This window comes from Pollachius pollachius (assembly GCF_949987615.1).
Source record: "Pollachius pollachius genome assembly, chromosome: 6".
NCBI classification, from domain to species: domain Eukaryota; kingdom Metazoa; phylum Chordata; class Actinopteri; order Gadiformes; family Gadidae; genus Pollachius; species Pollachius pollachius.
Window position 1 is genome coordinate 16,671,121 of NC_136939.1, and position 22,440 is coordinate 16,693,560.

A 22,440-nucleotide genomic window follows, 5' to 3' on the forward strand; every position below is an offset into this window, starting at 1 on the left:
CTGGCTAGCAGGGCGAGTACGGTTCTCTTGCATACTTCAGGGCAAGTAATAAGAAATATGCAAGTGAAATGCAAGCCAAACCTCACTGCACCCTTTGGGCCTTAACCTCAACATAACCCTAACCATAACTTGAAACCCAATCAGCTGATCTAGGTCAAGTTCCGCCCACTTGTCTCTGCAGCGAGCACCACGCGGACAGGTGACGACACCACTCCTCTGTGTGCTTGAGGCCTCCCGCCACACGTGGCGCACAATGCCGTCCAAACAACTTGGACTCGTCGCATGAATAACACGCAGAAGCAGACCCTTGGAGAGAACATCCGTGGAAGTTTGTCAATAAACTGCGTTCTATCATCGTTTCCTCATGAAAACCACTATGGGACGAGAATCACGGTACGGCTGAATTGCGCAGCCCGTTTTCTTATCTTATTGTGGTTTTAGTCAACGCTGAGATATATATTATAAAGTGCGTTTGAATGGCTAACATGCATGCTAGCAGACACTTATAAACGGACGAGGAGCTAAAGCTGACAACCTATCAACACAGCGCGTGTAACGTATGTAATTTGTTTTGGTCATTGCGCACGTCTTCTAACAGAAGGATCTTATTTGATCCGCAGGCATTACAGAAAACGGTCGTCCTCCAGAGGCCGGTCGGGTAGTCGGTCCAAGAGCCGCTCTCCGGACAAACGATCCAAGAAGGAAGACCGCTCCGGGAACCGAGACAAGGACCGCAACCGCAAGGAGCGCTCCCGCAGCCGGGACCGGCGCAGGTCGAGGTCCAGAGACAGAAAGCGGCCCAGGTCTGTATTCTGAGTGAAGTGTGGTGGTGACAAAGTAATGTATTGTAACAACTATATGGTTTACCACTGCAGAGCACCCCGTTCGTGTAACTTTAGGCATTGTATGCTTTATTCTCATGTAACGTTTGTCTTAAACAGGCGCTCTAGGAGCAGGGAAAGGAGACGGTCCAGAAGCCGAGAGCGGAAGAGGTCAACCAGCCGGAACCGCGGTCGTAGGTCTCGAAGCAACAGTCCAAGCAAAAGCAGGAAGACTGATGAAAAGTAAGATTTGTTGTAATCAGATCTGGCGCGACTCAACCTCGATGTCCATTACTATTCCATCTGGTTGTTCGACAGTGGTTCTGTGACGCATCAATAACGATTCAAACTGTAGCAGAGTCAGAAACTAATGTTGACTTTGCATGCTGAAATTGCTCTGTGCAGGTTGGACAGTGGAGATAATGGTTTGTGAGTATCTAGGAAAGCAGATCACCCATCCATCAATCACCCAGAGCATATAGATTTCACAGGCTGTTTGACCACCCATGCATGTACTTACAATGCATAATTCATGTTTTCCTTTTGGTTTTGTTCGGCCTTGGTTTCATTTGATTATTAAGATATTTCATGAGTCATCCGACCTTTAACTTTGTGACGCTGACTTGTTGTGTTCTTGTGATGTCTTTGCCAGGTCTAAGAGCAAAGAGAAAGAAGTCGATGTCTCCGAAAAGAAAAAGACAAAGGAAGAGAAAGAGGACGAAAAAGTTGAAGATGTAAGTTGCAAAGCAATGTTTTCATTCTAGTTTTGCAAGTGTATTTCTAAAGAAGGGCAACATTTTAGACAACAATAAACAACGTTAAGTAATAGGGTAGGCTATTCCAATGAGTACCTGAAGATGCCGTCATGAGCAGGTCCATAAAATAATGGGCGCCATCCTATCTATATAACTATGAACTCACAGACCACTGATCTATTTGTGTTTTGTGCATGTGTTCGCAGCAAGACTTTGACCAGAACAAGCTGGAGGAGGAGATGAGGAAGAGGAAGGAGCGTGTGGAGAAGTGGAGGGAGGAGCAGAGGAAGAAGGCCATCGAGAACATTGGCGAGATCAAGAGGGAGCTGGAGGAGAGGAAGCAGGGCAAGAAGTGGAGTCTGGAGGACGATGAAGGTAGGCAAACGCACCATGCATCCATCTCCTCAACCCATAGGGCTCTGCTGTTCCTGCTACAGCAGCTATCCTAACCTCTGACCTGAGTCAGGGACAACGCCCGAGCTGCGTCAAAGCAAGATACATTCTGAAAAGTGATTGTTTCTTTAAAACCTTCCTCCTAAGATGACGACGAGGAAGGAGGTCTCATTCCCATGGAAGGAGATGAGGAGGAGGAAGAGGAGGAGGAGGGTGAGGGCAAGGAAGAGAAAAAGGAGAGCGAGATGAAGAAAGAGAGCGAAATTAAGAAGGAGAGTGATGTAAAGCAGGAGAAGCCCGAGGAAGAGGTGGAGGAGGAGGAGGACAAGAAGGAGACTCTCATGGAGCTGGAGGAGGAGGCGATGGAGGAGGAAGAGGAGGAGGAGGATGATGTGGACCCCTTGGATGCTTACATGGAAGGCGTGAAGGAGGAGGTGAAGAAGTTCAACATGGGAGGCATGCGGGGAAACGACAAGGTGAGCTCGGAAGGACGTACGATTTGGAAACCTTTAATTGTCTCTGCATGGTTTAATTTGCAATGAAAAAAATGTTCCATTCATTTTCATACAGAGAGGCATGATGGTGACCAACGTTACGGTGGTAAAATCCAAGAAGGGGTCTCTTACCCACAAGAAGAAGGGCGAGCTGATGATCAATGACCAGGATGCCATGGAGGTGAGTGCTCTTGAGTACTAAAACAAGCTAAGGACCGGCATATCATTATCTCTGATTGAATATGCCAATTCTGTCTTGGCAGTGCACCTGCACACTCAGAATTAGCTTTCTCCACCTTGATGTAAATGCATGTTTGAGTCAAAATGTAGGTCACTAAGAGAGATAACTCCTTTTGAACTAGTACTAACAATAATTTTTAATTACATGAGTTTTTGATTATTATTCACCATGAATGATCAATAGTTTCACTGATTGTTTGCTCTTCGGTGGATATGGATAAGGTTTTATGTTTTATGTTACATAAACATACATATTGTCCAAGAGTTTTTTTTTTAAAATTGCATTGCAATTTCTAATCAGCATTGCTATAAAACCATCCATAGTTGTGAGATCCCTCACCCAACTCTTGGCCTGGTGTTAAGATGTGCGTGTGTGTGCTTGCAGTACTCCTCTGAGGAAGAGGAAGTGGACCTGCAGACGGCTCTCACAGGCTACCAGACTAAGCAGAGGAAGGTGCTGGAGCCAGTGGACCACCAGAAGATCCAGTACGAGCCTTACCGCAAGAACTTCTACGTGGAGGTCCCCGAGCTGGCCAGGATGACTCCAGAAGGTTGGTGCCGTTGCCTTAAATAAAGTCCCAGCAAAGGCCCCTCATAGTGTAAAGGGTAGAATTTCTACATCACTCGTCATTAACTCTTAAACCATCTCTGAAGGGAAACCCTCTTCATTAAGCTGCCTATGGACAAATGTGGTGAATTAGCACTTTTGCAAAAGCACTTAACAATGCATCTGGTCTGTCCTATTGCTATGTCCATATCAAATAAACACTAAATAGTAATAATAGCTTTGACCTTACTGTGCTAATGTAAAGCTTAGAAATGGTTCCTGCTCTAACGCCGATTGTGGCCTTTGGCCGTGCTCAGATGTGCACTGCTACAGGCTGGATCTGGAAGGCATCACGGTCAAAGGGAAGGGCTGTCCGAAGCCCATAAAGACGTGGGTGCAGTGTGGCACATCCATGAAGATCCTCAACGCCCTGAAACGGTCAGTCCGGATGATTTGCATCCCACCTCCGTTTGCGTCCAAAAAGTACACCCCAAATAATAAAGGGTAGTGCTCTTCCAATGCAGGCTTTTTGGCATATCGCGTGCATATTTTCATTGGTGTTGATGACTCAATAATCTCAAATGTATTTATTCGGACCGCCCTGGATCATAATACATGAATGTGGTTTTATTAGAGCTCACTGATCCATCCTATTAAGAGTACCGCTTGTGTTGTAATATATGCTCTATCTCTGTCTCTTTCTCTCATGGTGTCCAGGCACAGCTACGAGAAGCCCACCCCCATCCAGACACAGGCCATCCCTGCCATCATGTCTGGGCGTGACCTCATCGGCATCGCCAAGACGGGCAGCGGCAAGACCATCGCCTTCCTGCTGCCCATGTTCCGACACATCATGGACCAGAGGCCCTTGGAGGAGGGCGAGGGCCCCATTGGTAAGGGCCTCCTCTGGATTCACAATGTTAAATGACTGCTCAACCGGTTGTGTTTTGATCCATCATTTCAAATAGATTTAAGTTGAATTGTCAGTAAACAGTACAATACATTTATTATACAAATCTGAATTGTAGGATAACCTGCTTGAATCGTTTTCCCATAATAGTTTGGCTGAACTGCTGCTGAAGGTACGATTTGAGAGTACCTTCATTTAAACAACCGAAAAGCATCTATTCCCTATCTGTTCCCCCACCATGCAGGGTTACATTCACCAGCCTGTGTTTAACAGGCTCGTTGGGGGGGAAAGGCTATCTTATTTCTGACCAATCAGTAAGACGTAAGAAAATATTTCCCCACATGGAATAGGAGCATTCTGCAATCAAAATAGGCTCATACAGAGGCCGGCACTGCCCATAGGAAACAGATGATCTCACAGTGCTTTTCACTAACAAATTTTCAAGACAGTTGGCATTTCTAACAAATACCACTCAAAAAGTCCTCTTAACGTGTCTTCGAGCATGTGTGAAGCCTCCTGTATGATTGGTTAATGCGTTGTTCCTCCCCCAGCGTTGATCATGACCCCCACCAGGGAGCTGGCTCTGCAGATCGCCAAGGAGTGCAAGAAGTTCTCCAAAACGCTGAACCTCCGGGTGGTGTGCGTGTACGGGGGCACTGGCATCAGCGAGCAGGTACAACGCTGTTCATCACACGGAGGAGGGCTTTGCGCTGTGGGATGAAGCCATCATGTGTGCTTCTATCATCCTAGTAGAGTAGGGGTGGACCGCGTCTGGTTTTACGTTTTTTAAACTTTATTTATTAGGAGTTATTTAGTACATAATCCATAAGAACCCTGTTGTATTTGCTAGTATTTTTTATATTATTAGGGGGTCCTCTGTAATCCATAGGAACGCTGTTGTATTGGCTGGTATTTTTTCTATTATTTTTATGGAACCGTTACACTCCTCTTTTAAAGGTGTGTGTCAACGTAAGGGTGCTATTTCTAATCCTATTTTCTTAAGCATAGCCCAACACAGAAAGTCCAGATTACGTTTGATGATGACTCGTGTATTGTTCCTTTCCTTCCTGTGCTCAAGATCGCTGAGCTGAAGAGAGGAGCTGAGATTATTGTCTGCACACCTGGAAGAATGATTGACATGTTGGGAGCCAACAGCGGTGAGTGAGAGACCTTCTCCCCTCTGACCCTTTTATCTTTGTAAACACAAAATACCAATGCAGGACGTGTGAACCAAGCACATGTTGCCCGGCGTAAGTTCCCACTACTAAACTGTTTACGTTTCTCAACGCCCTACCGGATGATAAGGGCCAGAACAGGTAGGTGCATCTTGTTCTGCCTAGTAACTGAAGATAGGCCAGCAACAAGCTGAATGTACACTGCCTGCCAATGTATCCTCTGGTACTTTCACAGGCAGTATACCGTATCATCCCACCGTGAGCTCCTTAATGCTACTCTGAAGTGTTGTTTGATTGTAACGCCCATTGACTAGTGCAAATGTAGGCCTTGCATACAGAAATCCCACAATGGTCCGCGTCTTGCATCTGCAATTTGTGGGTCTGCCCTGTGTCTAGAACCTTGAATTGCAGCAAGCAAAACAAGAGAAAAGGAAATCGGTTTTGTATCTTCCACACATGCGGGGTAATCTCTAATATGTTTCCCTTGTAGGTGACAGGGTGCTTGGCCACATAATGGTTGGTGGCTCCTTGTATTGTGTCTTGAGGCTGTTTTCTGACTCTTAAAGTTCCCTCAGGCCGCTGAGATGGTACGCAAGACCACAGAAATACCCAAAGCAAAGGCATTTTAGAGGATAAGCAAGGCAAAACATCTGCTATTTGTCAATTGTCATTTGGTGTGCAATTAATATACTGTGCTGGAAGGAAATGCATTGGTTTTGAAGTATTTTAGCCAAGTATTAAATGTATATCAGATTTGGTGAATCAGATTATTTGTAAGAATGTTGTTTAGATTGCATCCCTGTTGACATGATGTATTATGTAGACGTGTGGCTCTGTATCCGGGGTGTCTTTGGCTGACGGCTGGTGCCTTTGCTCCTCTTCCCTCCAGGCCGTGTCACTAACCTGAGGAGGTCCACCTACGTGGTGGTGGACGAGGCCGACAGGATGTTCGACATGGGCTTTGAGCCGCAGGTCAGCCTCGGGAATGGGGGAGGGGGGTGGATAATGTATTTCAACCTGTGCTAAAGGGACCCCATGCTGCAGGGTTTGGAGAGAGTAGGGAGAGAGAGTGGGGTCGCCAAACTCGGGATTAAGACTAGAGTTGAAGTCACAAAACGTACATTTTTTTATCGTATTAAAAAAAAGCTCTACAGATCAGAGTGTACATATTAATTTATATCACCAGTACATTCCAAAACAAACGATAAACACGTCCAGAACCACAACCTCACCGCAATCCACAACCACAAAGACCCCGCACAAGGGTTGGATAAAGAACCCGCTAACCTTGAGCCTGGCGCTTGTGTGCGACAGGTGATGCGCATCGTGGACAACGTGCGGCCGGACCGCCAGACGGTGATGTTCTCCGCCACCTTCCCCCGGGCCATGGAGGCTCTGGCTCGCCGCATCCTGGCCAAGCCCATCGAGGTGCTGGTGGGCGGCCGCAGCGTGGTCTGCTCGGACGTGCAGCAACACGTGGTGAGGGTCCCTGTGTGGGTCACTAGGGATCACGGGGGGGGGGGGGATCTTCCCTGAAGCCTAATGCAACACGTTGTTTTGGTGACGGAAGGGTCAGGGACCTCATGGCACGTAAAGCGTATTGACCTCCACCGTGTGGACCCCCTCTCTCTCCATCTCTCTCTCTGTACCTCCTCCTCCTCCGTCTCTCTATATATATCTCCCCCTCCTCCGTCTCTCTCTATATTTCTCCCCCTCATCCATCTCTCTACGTCTCCTTCTCCTCCATCTCTCTACATCTACTCCTCCTTCATGATGTGCAGCTGGTGATCGAGGAGGACAAGAAGTTCCTGAAGCTGCTGGAGATCCTGGGCCACTACCAGGAGAAAGGCTCCGTCATCATCTTTGTGGACAAGCAGGAGCACGCCGACGCTCTCCTCAAGGACCTGATGAAGGCCTCCTACCCCTGCATGTCCCTGCACGGAGGTCAGCCCCGCGTTCTCTTCCTTATGTCCCCCACCAGGCCCCTACCTCCAGGAGTGGTAGGGGGGCCCTGCCTCCACGGGTTGTCGGGGGTGGGGCCTGTGCTGTAGTCTTTACGTTCCTCTCAGGGGCCCCTACCTCCAGGAGTGGTAGTGGGTGGGGCCCGTGTTGTGTCAGGGCTTCAGTCTGTCAATGCCTTCATCCATGTGGGTCATCCTTAAGTCTCATGGCGGCTGCAGCCCATCGGCAACGGCAACGGCAACTTTTCAACCAAGGCTCTTTCTTTGTGACCTTTTGGCCGAGACGAATAATCCGATGTAATACGCGTATTATATAAAACGTGTTCTTCGTTGCGACACAGTGCCCCAGGATGGTTGAGGTCGTTGTACGTCCTTAAAACTTAGTTTTGCAAGATGTTTCTTAGCCCAGATAAACGTCTATGACGAATAATCTCAGCCAGTTGACCGTCGGTTGTGTCTGACCCACGCAGGCATCGACCAGTATGACCGCGACAGCATCATCAACGACTTCAAGAACGGCGCGTGCCGCCTAATGGTGGCCACCTCGGTCGCGGCCCGGGGACTGGACGTCAAGCAGCTCATCCTGGTGGTGAACTACAACTGCCCCAACCACTACGAGGACTACGTGCACCGCGCCGGGCGCACGGGGCGGGCCGGGAACAAGGTGAGGCTCCGGGACCTCTTGACTAGATTGGATCATAGGAGATCTATTGCTTGGACTCTTAATGGACCGTTCTGGATCGTTAATAAGCTCCAAATGTTATGGGAATAAAGTCACATAACCTTTGTGATTTTTCACACGCCAAGCGTGAGGGTTAGTTACAAAGACCTTTCCAATAGCAATATCTATAAAAGTCAGTCAAAATCAAAGTCAGCTTTATTGTCAATTGCTTATAATTGCAAATGTACCAGAAATTTAAAGGAATCGTGAAAGTGTTTCTCACTATCCCACGGTGAACAGATAAAGTGCACACAGATAAGACAAGACAATTCCTAAAACTGAAAGTAAACATTTAAGTGCACCACAGATAAGGCAATTTAATAATATTAAAAAGATAGACAATTAAATATAAGTGTCTACTATGTATATTAGCAGCATAAACAGGAAGTAGTAGTATATTTTTCTGTATAAGTCAAGTTCTAATGCAAAAAAGGCAGTCAGTAATGGCAGCAGAAATTCTGCAAGATGTATTTGTCAATACTAATAATAGTGCAAAAAGGACAGTCAGTAAAATTCTTCCGCTATGATTTAAAGCCCCCGTACGATGGCTCGTCCGGTGTGTGCAGAGTAGACGTGGTCCCGTGTTGAACGTTGTCGCTCCGTTTCCCCAGGGCTTCGCCTACACCTTCATCACAGACGACCAGGCCCGCTACGGCGGGGAGATCGTCAAGGCCCTGGAGCTCTCTGGGTCCCCGGTGCCCCCTGAGCTGGAGAGGCTCTGGTCCTCCTTCAAAGACCAGCAGAAGGCTGTAAGAACACACTGTGGAACGCAGTGAGGCTGCACCTCATGGCTGGGAGATGCTGGTTTAGAAACCAGATACCATTGTTGTTCCTGGATGATAAATGAAACATTAATACATTTTCGTGTACGTTAAATAGTAATCTACATGCTCATAAACAATATTCGCCGACAGCCGAAAAAATAGCCAGCTGCCTTCTGTGCCCCAAACTTTAACCTCTCTCTCTCCTTCCCACGCCACCAGGAAGGAAAGAGCATCAAGAGCAGCAGCGGCTTCTCGGGGAAGGGCTTCAAGTTCGACGAGACGGAGCACGCCCTGGCCAACGAGAGGAAGAAGCTCCAGAAGCATGCGCTCGGCCTGCAGGACTCTGACGACGAGGACGGGCCCCTGGATGTGAGTATGGACCACCTCCCCACCCCCAGAGAGGAGAGCTAGAGGTTACCCCTGTTATACCACCAGAATGGCTGGCATCTGGTTGGAGGGTCCACCCCCACGAGTGACTGATAGATCAGCCTACAAGTCTAATGGAACAGTCTCAGCTAGTGGTACAGTCCACTAGTTGAGCTAGTAGATGGATCGATCAGTCAAAATAAATAAAATAAAAGGTCTATTGGAACAGAAACTGGTGCTTGCAGCCTATCCAGTTGATAGATAAAAGATAAGGTCCAAGATCCCCATTCCCCTGTGATCAGCAATCGGCAGAACATGATTTTGGTGATGGGCCCGAAAATGTCTATCTCTGCTATAGGGTATATGTTTGAACGGTGTTTCTTTGTATCATTTGTGTTTTATGCTAATTGATTCGTCAGTGCCATTAATTGTTGACATGGCAGTCTGTCAAATAATTTCAAAAAGTTACCAGTGCACTTCGGGGAAATACAGGGTCCCCCTTTATATTCCTATTGCTCAGTCCTCAAAACCACACCAATATCGGTCCCCATGACTACCTGCCTGCCGCCCCTGCCCCTCCTCAGATTGACGAGCAGATCGAGAGCATGTTCAACTCCAAGAAGCGGGTGAAGGACCTCTCGGCGCCGGGATCCTCCGGTGGCTCGGGCGGGGCCATTTCCTCCTCTGGGGGGGTGACCAGCCTGGGCCCGCCCTCCGCAGGGAACATCCAGAAGCTGGAGATGGCCAAGCGGCTGGCGCTCCGCATCAACGCCCAGAAGAACCTGGGGGCCGAGGCTCAGGTAGGGCACAGCGTCCGGCGATGAGCCCCCGCATGTTGGCTCTCTGAACGGGTCCCCATCCTGAGGGCTTGGACTTTATCTTGTCCTAGTTATAGCCCTGTTATTCAACTAGTTATAGCCCTGTTATTAAACTAGTTATAGCCCTGTTATTCAACTAGTTATAGCCCTGTTATTCAACTAGTTATAGCCCTGTTATTAAACTAGTTATAGCCCTGTTATTAAACTAGTTAGTCCTGCCTGTTGTTAGACTTGTTATAGTCCTGATGTTGGACTAGTTATAGTCCTGATGTTGGACTAGTTATAGTCATGATTTTGGACTAGTTATAGTCCTGATGTTGGACTAGTTATAGTCATGATTTTGGACTAGTTATAGTCGTGATGTTGGACTAGTTATAGTCATGATGTTGGACTAGTTATAGTCATGATGTTGGACTAGTTGTAGTCCTGATGTTGGACTAGTTATAGTCTACTAATTGTCCTGTTATTCCTTTTTAAAGTGCTATTATTTATATTTCAATTCTTATTTATATTAATATTATAAGTCCTATTTTATTGTCCTGTTATTAGTCTTATATATGTGTGTGTGTGTGTGTGTGTGTGTGTATGTGTGTGTATATATATATATGTGTGTGTATATATATATGTCCTATTTCTAGTGTATTATACTACATAAGGAAGGACGCACAAAGATCTCTGCTGTTCTCCTCCTGATCTGTCAACACCCAAATGGCCGCCCACACTAACCCAGACCTGTCGCTGTTGTCCCCTCACACATGCTCTGTGTCTTCCCCTCAGGACGTGATGCAGCAGGCCACCAACGCCATCCTGCGCGGCGGCACCATCATGGCGCCCTCGGTGTCGGCCAAGACCATCGCGGAGCAGCTGGCGGAGAAGATCAACGCCAAGCTGAACTACACGCCGGTGGAGAAGCTGGAGGAGGAGCGGCAGGCGGCGGAGCAGGCCGAGACGGTCAAGAGATACGAGGAGGAGCTGGAGATCAACGACTTCCCCCAGGTCGGTGGTAGCCCCCAACGCATGCTAATGCTATGCTGTGCTACACAATGCTATGATACACAACGGCGCCCTACACAATGCTATGATATACTTACCAATGGTACGCCATACATCTTAGGAGATCAACGACTTCCCAAGGTCTGTGGTAGCCCCCTGCACGCACTAATTTACACACAACTGCACACATACTGTGTACTTAGCCTTTCTTATTCATAGATTAATATATAGATTAGTTATATCTGAGGAAAAGCACCTATTTTCCAAGAGAGCTAATTGGCCACATCACACACTTGCAACAATAAAACCATAGATTTAAACATGTTTTAAAGACACAAGGAGCACAATTGTTGCTTTATTTCGAAGCTCATCCAGGTTCAGGGCGAATTACACTGTATTGTTGTGTGTATATACTCGCTGTCTTCCTCCAAGTCAGAACTTCTGAACCACTGTCTGGCGCATGGATCCTTGAAAGATAACGTGGTTCCTGTTGCCTTATGGGAAATGTAATCAGAATTGTGCCCATGATATAATCGGAGTCTGTTGCTGATGGTTGTGGGCTTGTGTTGCAGACGGCGAGGTGGAAGGTGACGTCCAAGGAGGCTCTCCAGAGGATCGGGGAATACTCTGAGGCTGCCATCACCATCCGAGGAACCTACTTTCCTCCTGGGAAGGAACCCAAGGAGGGGGAGCGCAAGATCTACCTTGCTATTGAAAGTAGGCGATGGGAACGCACACATCAGTCACTATGTTCTGTCCACTTTGATCTCTTTAATACGATCAGTGCATGGGTGGTCTCGTATGGAGGGGAACACCTTACTAGTGGAAGTCTTGTACGCTTGGAGGTGGTGACGTTGGCAAGGTTTTGCTTAAAAAACAAAAATAATCTTATTCTTATTGAATAACAAGTTTTGATTTTTAATCATTTGTAAACTCCCGATGAGGTGTTTTAGATATGGACCAGGTGGTCAATCTGTGTGTAATCGTCATGTTGTGTTTGTCTCAAGGTGCAAATGAACTGGCTGTGCAGAAAGCCAAGGCAGAAATCACCAGGTTGATCAAGGAAGAGCTCATCAGACTAGTAAGTGCTATTAATTACACAATAATAATACACATTATTACACAGTGTAAAGTCTCAACTACTACGCTATTCTATTTTATGGCTCTAAATGTGAAAAATGATTGTCCGAGGGAGGTTTTGCATTGTTGAATACTGCAGTACTCCCGAGTGATTGACATAGCACAGTTCCAGACGGAGGGGGGAGCTGAATTATGAATGATATTAAAAATGAAGCAAACATTTGAGTGCACAATCACATTTTTTGCATGTTATATTTATTTAGTTAAAGAAATTATAGCAACGCTTCTTGATCTTTAAAACAAATGCATTTTGCCCAAAAGATAACCCAAGTCTATTAATTATTGTTTTATAATCGAATCAACCGATTTGTTTGGTTGAAAAAAAAAAAAAAAAAAATCTTAAGAGTGGACTGATTTTATAATCCCCATTTCTCGCCGTTTATATGAACTATTCTATTCCTAACCACTATAAAGGTGTTGTTTTGCCGAAGAAGCAATAATCAGTGTTCTTGGAGCCATTGCTTTATGTACAGACGTACTATGTGTCTACTTTAAAATGGTTGTTTAGATTCTAAAGGAGAGAGATCAATAGTACTAGCCTTCTGCTAATGTTGCTTTTGTCTATTTTCATTTCTTCATTACAGCAAAATTCTTACCAGCCAACGAGCAAAGGGAGATACAAGGTGTTGTAAAGAACAACGTTTTCCCCGGGAGTTCAGCAGCGCGGCTTCATCTTCCACCACTTCAGCTCAGTTCGATGTTGCAATTGTTTCGGCCCATTTTACACATTTTTATAATGATCCCTTCAATTGCAGTATTCTTTTCAAGTTGTACCGCTTGCTTTTTTCTTGTCTTGAGGCTGTTAAACTTTTGTCTTCAGTGGTATTTTATCCAACCAGATATTGATTAAATTTAACATTTTACTTGGCATTTTCTCAAATTGCAATAAGTTCAGGTCAATGTAATTGTCTGCAATTCTTTGCTGAATGTAAGATACTTTTTTAATTTCCTGTATAATAGAAGTTTGGCTGTCTTCCGTAGGCTACATTTTACTGGTCATGCAACAATGTCAATATATGGTGAAAATCCAATGTTTTTACTTTCCCCAAAAATAAAAGTGATTAAAAAAAAAAAAAAATCTATTCCTAGTTCAACCAAGCCTCTATCTGTTGAGTAACAAAGAAAATCTGAAAATATGATTCATTCTGGTTTCCTAAAATAAATTATTTATAAGATTTCCTTTTTGTATGAAGGGAATAGGTATTAATGTTTAAAGGGCAGGGTGGGAACACACCAAATCAATTGTTAAAGCTCGATCGGTTTCGGCATTGAGGAACAATAATCACTTTTGACTTGTCAAATATCTGATATTTGTTAATTTTGATTTGAAAAAATGATTACGGCTCCGATGGGAAAGTGGTTTAGGAGGAAAGTGTTAAATCGCATCGGTTCATCTGCGCATGCTCAGAAGGTCTTGCCATCTTATTAATTTTTAATGGGAAATGGCTGCGTTCCTTATCCAGATCTCCGCTGCATGGAAATCCCACATATATACGCCTTTCATTTCAGTGTACAGCAAACCGTTATTGTAATAATTCAATCCGGAAAGGTGAATCGGGATCCTTTGTAAGAAATGAATGGAGTCATGCTTTGAAGGATGAAAGATCTGTCCTTTTTGTTTTTAACCCTCTGCTTCCCGTGATCCACAAACAATCGAGGTACAGTAAGTGCGAATGTAAGTGGACTAGTGGTGTGCGTTTCATTATCCCATCTTCCTTTGAGTAACTAATTCATAGTTTAATGTAGTTTTCATGTCCTCGGAACCCTTATAGTGTTGAAGTGTCAGAAGATGTCCGATGATCCCATGAAGGCACTAGCCAGAGCCCAAATAAATCGGGATATTCATAATTTGTTATTTATTAGAGACGCAGTTCATTATAGCCGTTCTGATATTTAAAACGTTATCTACTGTCTGCTATAGTCCACTGCCCTGTTTGGTCCTGTCTGAGTGACAGACAAGATGCAGACTGAGCTGTCCCCCTGGCTTTTGTACATGCTGTGTTTTATCTGTTTTTATGTGTAACCTTATCGGTACGCAGTGTTGCTCTGTGCTTCAACAGGATATTATGTTACGTTATTTGGGAGTATTTTTGTTTGACAGTAGTCGTTGCCTAGCCACTTAATCAAAGACCACCATGCTTAATATTTACATATTCTTAAAACCATATAGATTATTAAAAGGAGTTGTTTCAATAATTGTATTAAACCTGCTTGGTTTATCATTATGCAGGAGCAGTTGCTGCTGTTCCTGCATCAAGAGCTGCTGGTTCCTATAACTGTTACAGATGAAATAGGTCTAGTTGTAGTTGCAAGCTAACTTTGCCATCAGGGTGGTATTTGACTTGCAGCTTCTCCCCAATGCTGTCTGAAGAGTTTGGGCCAGAAGGCTGTGTAGATCTTGGTTGTAAGATTGCAGGACGTCTATGGGCTTACCACTTCTAATGATTTTATGATTCTCCAATGTAATCAGCCCAGTCTGACACGGCCTGTCTAGTAGTGCTCAAACTGTACACACATTGTGTATCGGTTCACACAATTAATTATATCATTCAAATTTGCAGCTTGCCTAATAAACAAAAGCCAATAATACATCTGGCTGCCCCCCACTAACAAAGGCTAGCATATCTTTAGCCTGATTTGAGTTAGGATTGACTTTACTATTATGTTACCATACATTATGTATAGCAGAAATCACAGAGGCATTACAGAAATATTACACACACACACACACACACACACACAGAACCACAGACACAAACACACAAACACACACACACACACACACACACACACACACACACACACACACACACACACACACAGAACCACAGACACAAAGACACAAACACACACACACACACACACACACACACACACACACAATTTGGGACTTTGGGGCTTGCTTGAGCCCCTCAAATCCCTCCTCATTGGAGGCTGGGGTTACGCTGCACCACATGCCCAGGTCTGGTCCTCCATGTCCGTGTGCAGTAGCTGATGGCCCCTCTCCTCCTCCAGACGATGATGCGGCAGGTGACCAGCAGTGACTTCTGCATGAGCGGCCGGCCGTCCTGCCTGGCGGAGGACTCCCACCACCCCGCCTCCCACTTTGAGCTCTGCGCCTCCCAGTCCAACAAGTTCTACCCCTCCCCGCACCCGCCCTCGCTGCAGATGGCCCTGGGGCCCATGCCGCCGCTGGCCGCCCAGGGCTCACACAAACCCGTCGCCTGCCACAGGCAGGACGCCCTGGGAGACCCCCGCTCGCCGGGACCCCCGCAGGGCTCGGGCATGGGTATGGGCAAGGTCGGCACCGAGCCGCAGCCTCAGGACCTGAAGAAGAAGAAGCCCCCCGGGGGGAAGTCGGGCCGGCGCGGGCGGCCCGCGGGGACCACCAAGCTGGCGGGATACCGGACCAGCACGGGGCGGCCACTGGGGACCACGCGGGCGGCGGGCTTCAAGACCAGCCCGGGCCGGCCGCTGGGCACCACCAAGGCGGCGGGGTACAAGGTGAGCCCCGGGCGCCCCCCCGGCAGCATCAAGAGCCTGTCGCGCCTCAACAAACTAGCCTACGGCACGTGCAGCGGCGCCGCCTTCCCCTACCCGCTACCCCATAAGGACAGCCTGTGTGAACCCTCCTGCAAGGACAAGGTAGCTACTGATTAACCCCACTCACCCCACCTGGGGGCTGTCCCGTCAGAGCGGAATCCTCCCCCGGCCCCTCACCTCTACGGGAGGGGGGGGCAGTCCCGTCAGTGAGCCCTTCTCATCGGCTCTACTTTGAGAGATGCATGCTATAGTTCTGCTGTCAGAAGCGGGCCATGATTGTACATTTGTTCCAGTCTGAGGAAAGGAAGTGTGCCGTTGCTGTTGTGTTTTTTATAACTGTATTTGTGTCATTATATGTGTGTGTGCTCTGGTTACGTGACCATCAGGATCTCATTTCACCGTTGAATCTATCAGCATCAAAAGATGATTGGTTTTAAATTCACCTTGGAAATATTTTAATATCTGATCATGCAGCCATTAAAACTTAATTTGGTAGGTTGATATGACATCAACTGCTGTATGACACCATCTGTCAGTGGCTGGCTTTGTTGAGCATGCTGCTACTCAGCAACCAGTCCAGTTTAAGCAAGTATTTTCCATGTTGTTGGTGTAAATGTTGTTTCCGAACGGCCTTCTGATTCTAGGTGTTTTTTCTGTAGGTCTGAATACAGCAACATGCATTCATTACCTGAACGTGAATACAAATAGACTTCCACATTCTATAGGGGTTCTATTTTCACTTACCTAACTTTTCAACAATGGTCCAACTATATGTATTGTTCCGTATGCAGTTTTGACTTCATCATGTAATGCAGTTTGGTTAGGGGTTGAGGACAAGGAGCTATTGGCATGTATTTAGAGTATTGTCCAACAGTATTAAGACTTGATATACTTAACCAGGTATTTAACCCCTTCTTCCCAACACTTGTTTGTTGGAGAAAAGGACTATGCCAAACATCTTCATGAACCATTGAGGAGACAAGTGGCAGCATTCTGCTTTAAGAGAAGCCCTAAACACGAAACTCCATCCCCATCGGTTGTAAATATTTAATTGTTTCTTTTTACTTTTGTTTCTAGACAATTGCAATATTATAATTCTGATGTTTTTTGTTTTCAATTTTTGTATAATATTTCATAGAGATTTATGAAGGCATGTCTCACATTCTGCCACACTATCTATTCTAAGGTCGGAAATTGCTGTATACAAATTATCTACCCTGAAGCATTTTCTGGCAAACGTCATTGTCAGGTTTGAAACATGTTTTCACTAAGTTATAGCTCAACCCTTTTTCAAACGATAATTTAAGGAGAACAGATAAGAGATTTAAAGTTGTTAAAGTGGAAGCAAATATGTGTATGGTTGGCTCTATGTGGTGACATAATTATTTTATATCGTTGTACTTAGATTATTATTTTGTTGTGTGTGTGCGCGCTTGCGTGTGTGTGTGCATGTTTGTGTGTGTGTTAATTTGTGTGTGTGTGTGTGTGTGTGTGTGTGTGTGTGTGTGTACAAAGCTGTCACCTGCTTAGGTTGAAATCTGTAGACATGCTTTTAACCGATTACGACCCAAAACACCATTGACATCCACCTCTACCAAAGATTTGTATCTTTTCTACAAGCTTCTATAAATTCTCTGCTAGAGTGTTTTGATAACTACTACTCATCTACTGTGTAATAATCGTGTGATTCGGGGGATACCCATGTGGCGAATACAAACGCAGGTCATTAAGGAGCATGTGTGGGGGGGTTTCATCTTTCCAAGGATGTTTGCAAAAGTAGTCTGGGAACAGCTGGCTATCAAACCCAGGAGCTTTCAGCCAGGATCTGATCTCCTCCCAACCTCCTTTGCACTCCCCCTCCCACACGATGAAAAGGGTTTTCAGGCCTCTTGAACGAAAGTGAATCTGACCAAGGAACTTGTGTATGCCATACTGCGGATGAAGACGCTTCGTTGTACCATGAATAAATAGCTTGTTTAAATACTGTTGTTAATGCATTATAAATCAATACCTAGGAGCAATGTATGCTTCCACAATCGCATCACAATTTTATATTCAAACGTTTTTACTTACGGACACAATAACCTCCCCTTTTTTATGTAACCAATATGTAGCTTTGCGTTATTTACACTGATAGAAGTTGCTCCTGTTCACATTACATGTCACTGGCCTTGGCGGGACACTGGTTTGGTTTTATATGGTGTCTGTACTGTACAGTATATATATATATATATATCCTTTTTTCCCTTTTACTTTTTTCAAGTATAAAGTAGGCCTATAACTCAAACGATAGTGGATTATAAGGGTTAAAACCGTTCTAAAACTTTCAATTCCCAGCATCTTCCTTGTTCATGCCATTGTGAATCATGGGATTTCTATCTCCCCATCATACTTCAGGAGAACCCTGACACGTCTAGTTGTATCAGCAGGACTGAGTAGAGAGCGGTAGCGTCGTTAGCATGTCAGCTATTTCCCACATGCACTTCAAAAGTGTGGGTAGGGCGTTGGTGTTATTCCTCAGTGCGTTGACTTGTTTCACACAATCTCCAAACTTGGTTACAAGACATAAGTGCTTTTGTGAATGTATTTTGTTGCGTCCAACTTTTGTTGATCTCTTATGTTGACTGACCACACACCTCACACATATTCTGTGAGTAACTAAGTTTAATAGAAAGCCCATATATTTGGAAGTATTTCAAGGTGTGATATTAAAGAGGGACTGCAGTTAATGGCAACGTTTTTTGATACGCCTATACAATTTCAATCCAACACAATCAAGGGTAATTATTGTTTAAATTATGAAATGTTTCATTGATTCACTGACGTTTTTTTTTTCATTTCTTTATTTCTTGCATGGTTGTTGTGGAATGTCTAAAGGTTGTGTAATAAATTCTGAATTAAGAATAAGTGGTATTGACTTTAACTTTTAAATCCAAATCGAATCCATTTACATTATTTAAATGATTTGTCAATCGAGAAAGGCAGTATAGATCAAACTGTTTTAAGTTAATATACATTTATAACATCATTTGTATGGGGAAATGATTCAGCCCTCATACAGTAAATAATTAATCATATTAATTATTTACTTGGTAAATGTCTCTATAAATAAATAAACGTGGCCACAAATAAATATTTAATTCCATGTTTAATTGAATATATTTATATGTGTATTCATGTATTGATGTGCTGCTAGTTGTTTATGCAATGAAATATGTCTGGCAGCTTCATTTATAAAGGCAAACATATATTGAATATTGTAATGACTTTGCTGCAATATGAAAAAATGTTATATGTTGGAATGTAATTATTAACAAAAATACAAGAATCTATCTATCTATCTATCTATCTATCTATCTATCTATCTATCTATCTATCTATCTATCTATCTATCTATCTATCTATCTATCTATCTATCTATCTATCTATCTATCTATCTATCTATCTATCTATCTATCTATCTATCTATCTATCTATGAAGACAGAGAAATACATTTTTGGTTTAATTTGAATCCTCTGCTTATTAATAAGTGGAGTCGTAGGTTTGTCCGACATAAACACAGAAATACCAGAACGGAACCATGAAAGAACGGAAGTCAGGAGTCGGAACACCGGATATAATGTTTGTGTGGTCCGCCATGCTACTGTGTCCGATACGCTACACAGTTTTGGAATAATGAGAGAATGGTTTCCTAGTTTGAATATATGTTGTATTTTATACCTTCAGTATATAAATTCAATATGACGGTGGTACTAGGTATAAATTATATTTGGTTGGTTTTCTTAATCATTCATTTGTTTTTTAGTGGCAGTTCATCAGTGGTCGCACAGGGTAAGTTTTGGACCGTAGCATTGCTAGCATAACGTTAACTGAATTAACATTATTGTAATATAGTTAATGAGCATGTCAAGCACATTGTGGAAAGTGTTGTGTGCAGGATATATTATCAGGCTGCGGGTTTTATAGATGTAGTGTAATCTGAAGCACACCGATCCCTATTAACATAAATGTGTTATTTTGGTATTCTCTGACAGAATTTTGATAACGTCTGTTTTTAAGTTCTTTACATATTAGCTGAAAACTATTCGATGGGATGTTTACACCAAAGCTTTAACACATTTGAGTTAAATTCAAGCTAAATGTAGAAACGATGGTAATATCATGGCAAACTAGCAGCTTTTTTTCTTTTTCTATCAGATGTATGCTTGGATATTTAAGGAGGGTTTTATCAATGACTCAAATAACGTTTCTAGTATAGTTGATACGCATTGCTATTGTTTGATCACGTTCACAGAGAGCAGTGAGTCTTCAGAGACAAAATGGAGTGAGGATGCCTTCTCCGACCTGGAGAACAGCCCTAAATTCGTTGAGACGGACAACTTTGAGGCTCACCCGAAACGGCAGTTCAAAACTGCTGAGATTGCAGATGCCCTTATGGGGACTGAAACCCCCATCGATCCATCGGACATAGAGTCTCTGTATCCCAAAAATGTGAAAGACTTCCAGAGTGGCTTCTTGCCACCTTGTGCCGAGGATGATGCAGAGTGTGCTGCACCCTCTCAGGCTGCTGACGGAGCACTTTTGAAGAACAGCCCGGAAACAGAGCAGGTGACTGTAAACAAAGCCTCTTTACATATAAATAGTCTATAAAGATTTGGGGATTTGGAGTACCAACAGCCATTAAATGTGGCTTCTGCCTACCTTATCATATTCAAACTTTCCTCTCCCTGGGCATAACCCTAAATCGATTTTGGTTTGTTTTGGTGAAGGATGAAAATGTATTCACTACCTACTTTCTATTTTCGATTGTTTGATTTCCAAACGATGTGTATAGGGTCTCACATTCTGTGCCCTCTCTTCCCGGTTCCAAGGTTACACTGGATATGGTGCATGTGGACGCCATGGTGACGGAGGAGCAGAACACAACGGAGACCACGAAGACGCACAAGGTCAACTGTGATAGGAGGAATATCACCGGGATGGAGGACTTTACTGTGCAGGTCCTGAATGCTTCACAGGTATTTACTGTCTTCCTGTGAGGAATGGACTTGTTGATGCACCATGGGTACTCAAAAGAGTAGTTTCACACATAAATACTACATCTATTAACGTTATATCAGATAGTAATCTACTCATCTATTCAGTGTGAAATATCATTGCCATAATGGAGTCTTTAATCAATTTAATCAGTACCATAAGTGCATAGATTTCTCATCTTTGGACGACCTATTGGGATGCAAACCCCTTCCTGCCACTGTTACCATGTAAGCCCTGTTGGCACTGGTAATATCATAACATAGCCTACCAGTTGGGAACGTAATCTTTGAAGAAAGGCATTTTCATATTTTTCTGTGCATATGCAGTCATGTCAGCGCTGGTCCAACCCTGCTTGCTGTTGATGTGCTGCAGGACCTGATGGAGTTCCTGAACGCCAACGGGACCGAGTGCTCCGTGGTGCTCTTCTTCACCACCTGGTGCCAGTTCTCCGCCAGCCTCGCCCCTCACTTCAACGCCCTGCCAAGGGTTTTTCCCAGCATGCATTTCCTAGCACTGGATGCCTCTCAGCATAGCAGGTACATGATTGCTTGTACCTGTGAGTTGGTTGCCCGGTTGGTAGCATAATACCAAAAAGCATGCAAGCACTTTTCGTGTGTTTTTCTTCATGCCTACAAGTTAGCTAATTTAGCAAGTCAGGCTTAATAGCTGTTTATGTAATTCAGCATGTCTTGGGTACATCCCATGTTATGTTATTCGGCATGTAAGGCTATGTAGAACTTTGTTGTTGGTATTATGTTTTCAGCCTACACACCTTCTGGGGTCCTTTGTTCCTGAAGTTACATTGGTATTATTTTGCCCACATAGTAGTTTTTATTAATAGTTAGAACAACAGGACCTCTAAAGCCTGTGTCTTTGGTATGACTGATTTGATCTATTTGTCCAGCCTGTCCACCCGGTTTGGGACGGTGGCAGTGCCCAACATACTGCTCTTCCAGGGGGTGAAACCCATGGCCCGCTTCAACCACACTGATCGCACCCTGGATGCACTCACCTTCTTCATAGCAAACCAGACAGGTATGCGTCATGAACAAATGTACACTTTAATTTAATCTCAGATTGGGCGTGGTCGGTAGCTATGTTTTCAGTCAGATAAAAAATAGAAAGAGGAGCGTCTGTAATTTGGACGGTATTGAATAGTACCTACGATATTTCTAAGTAGCCTGGTATACAGTTATACCGCCCAGGCCTATCTCAGATATTGGCACTAAAATTCACTCAGTCACTCACTCTTTCTTAATATCCCCCACATGTGTCTAAAGTAAATGCTTGATCCAAGCAATGCAAAACGATGTCCCCTTGAATTCTGTCCATCCAGGATTCGAGGCGGGCCCTGACAGAGAAGTGACGGACTCCGACCAATTGGGGCCCTTGCCCGGGGTGCCGGTGAAGAGCATTGACTGGCTGCTTGTGTTTTCAGTGCTGTTCATCACAGGTTTTACGTTCTATGCCATCCTGCGGACAGACAGCATCCGATGGCTCATACCAGGACAGGAGCACGAGCACCAGGACTGATTTAGACCTGTAGTCAAAAATATAATGATACTAAGTTATTTTACAGTTAAAGATGGCTGGGTTGCATTTAAGGGGGGGATGATGGTGACACTAAATTACAAATTGTGTGAAGAGATGACGTGCCATCTATGAAATTTTATAAAAACTGTTTTGCTGGGATTGTAAATTAATGTACATTTGTGAAAATAAAGATGTGTCCTCCTGAAAATTGGTTGTCAAATTTGCAGT

General features: G+C 44.4%; 3 protein-coding genes across 3 annotated transcripts; all 3 read left to right on the forward strand.

Moving 5' to 3' along the window:
- The first annotated feature begins 274 nt into the window (after positions 1-274).
- ddx46 (DEAD (Asp-Glu-Ala-Asp) box polypeptide 46) lies at positions 275-13,153 on the forward strand. Its single transcript, XM_079738352.1, has 23 exons — positions 275-393; positions 621-803; positions 942-1,064; positions 1,474-1,555; positions 1,783-1,951; positions 2,117-2,445; positions 2,540-2,644; positions 3,089-3,254; positions 3,568-3,688; positions 3,968-4,143; positions 4,712-4,833; positions 5,239-5,317; positions 6,225-6,307; positions 6,650-6,814; positions 7,117-7,279; positions 7,767-7,960; positions 8,629-8,766; positions 9,001-9,150; positions 9,732-9,947; positions 10,743-10,961; positions 11,531-11,675; positions 11,966-12,039; positions 12,683-13,153. The coding sequence occupies exons 1-23, from the start codon at positions 365-367 to the stop codon at positions 12,728-12,730; spliced, it is 3,279 nt and encodes a 1,092-aa protein (XP_079594478.1). The 5' UTR covers positions 275-364; the 3' UTR covers positions 12,731-13,153.
- A 1,963-nt stretch (positions 13,154-15,116) lies between these two features.
- On the forward strand, positions 15,117-15,758 carry cUnh5orf24 (chromosome Un C5orf24 homolog; the record flags this gene model as incomplete). Its single annotated transcript, XM_079738596.1, has 1 exon — positions 15,117-15,758. The coding sequence occupies one exon, from the start codon at positions 15,117-15,119 to the stop codon at positions 15,756-15,758; it is 642 nt and encodes a 213-aa protein (XP_079594722.1).
- A 3,522-nt stretch (positions 15,759-19,280) lies between these two features.
- On the forward strand, positions 19,281-22,387 carry txndc15 (thioredoxin domain containing 15). Its single transcript, XM_079738934.1, has 6 exons — positions 19,281-19,473; positions 19,937-20,250; positions 20,514-20,660; positions 21,052-21,215; positions 21,584-21,714; positions 22,016-22,387. The coding sequence occupies exons 1-6, from the start codon at positions 19,347-19,349 to the stop codon at positions 22,210-22,212; spliced, it is 1,080 nt and encodes a 359-aa protein (XP_079595060.1). The 5' UTR covers positions 19,281-19,346; the 3' UTR covers positions 22,213-22,387.
- Positions 22,388-22,440: the final 53 nt, after the last annotated feature.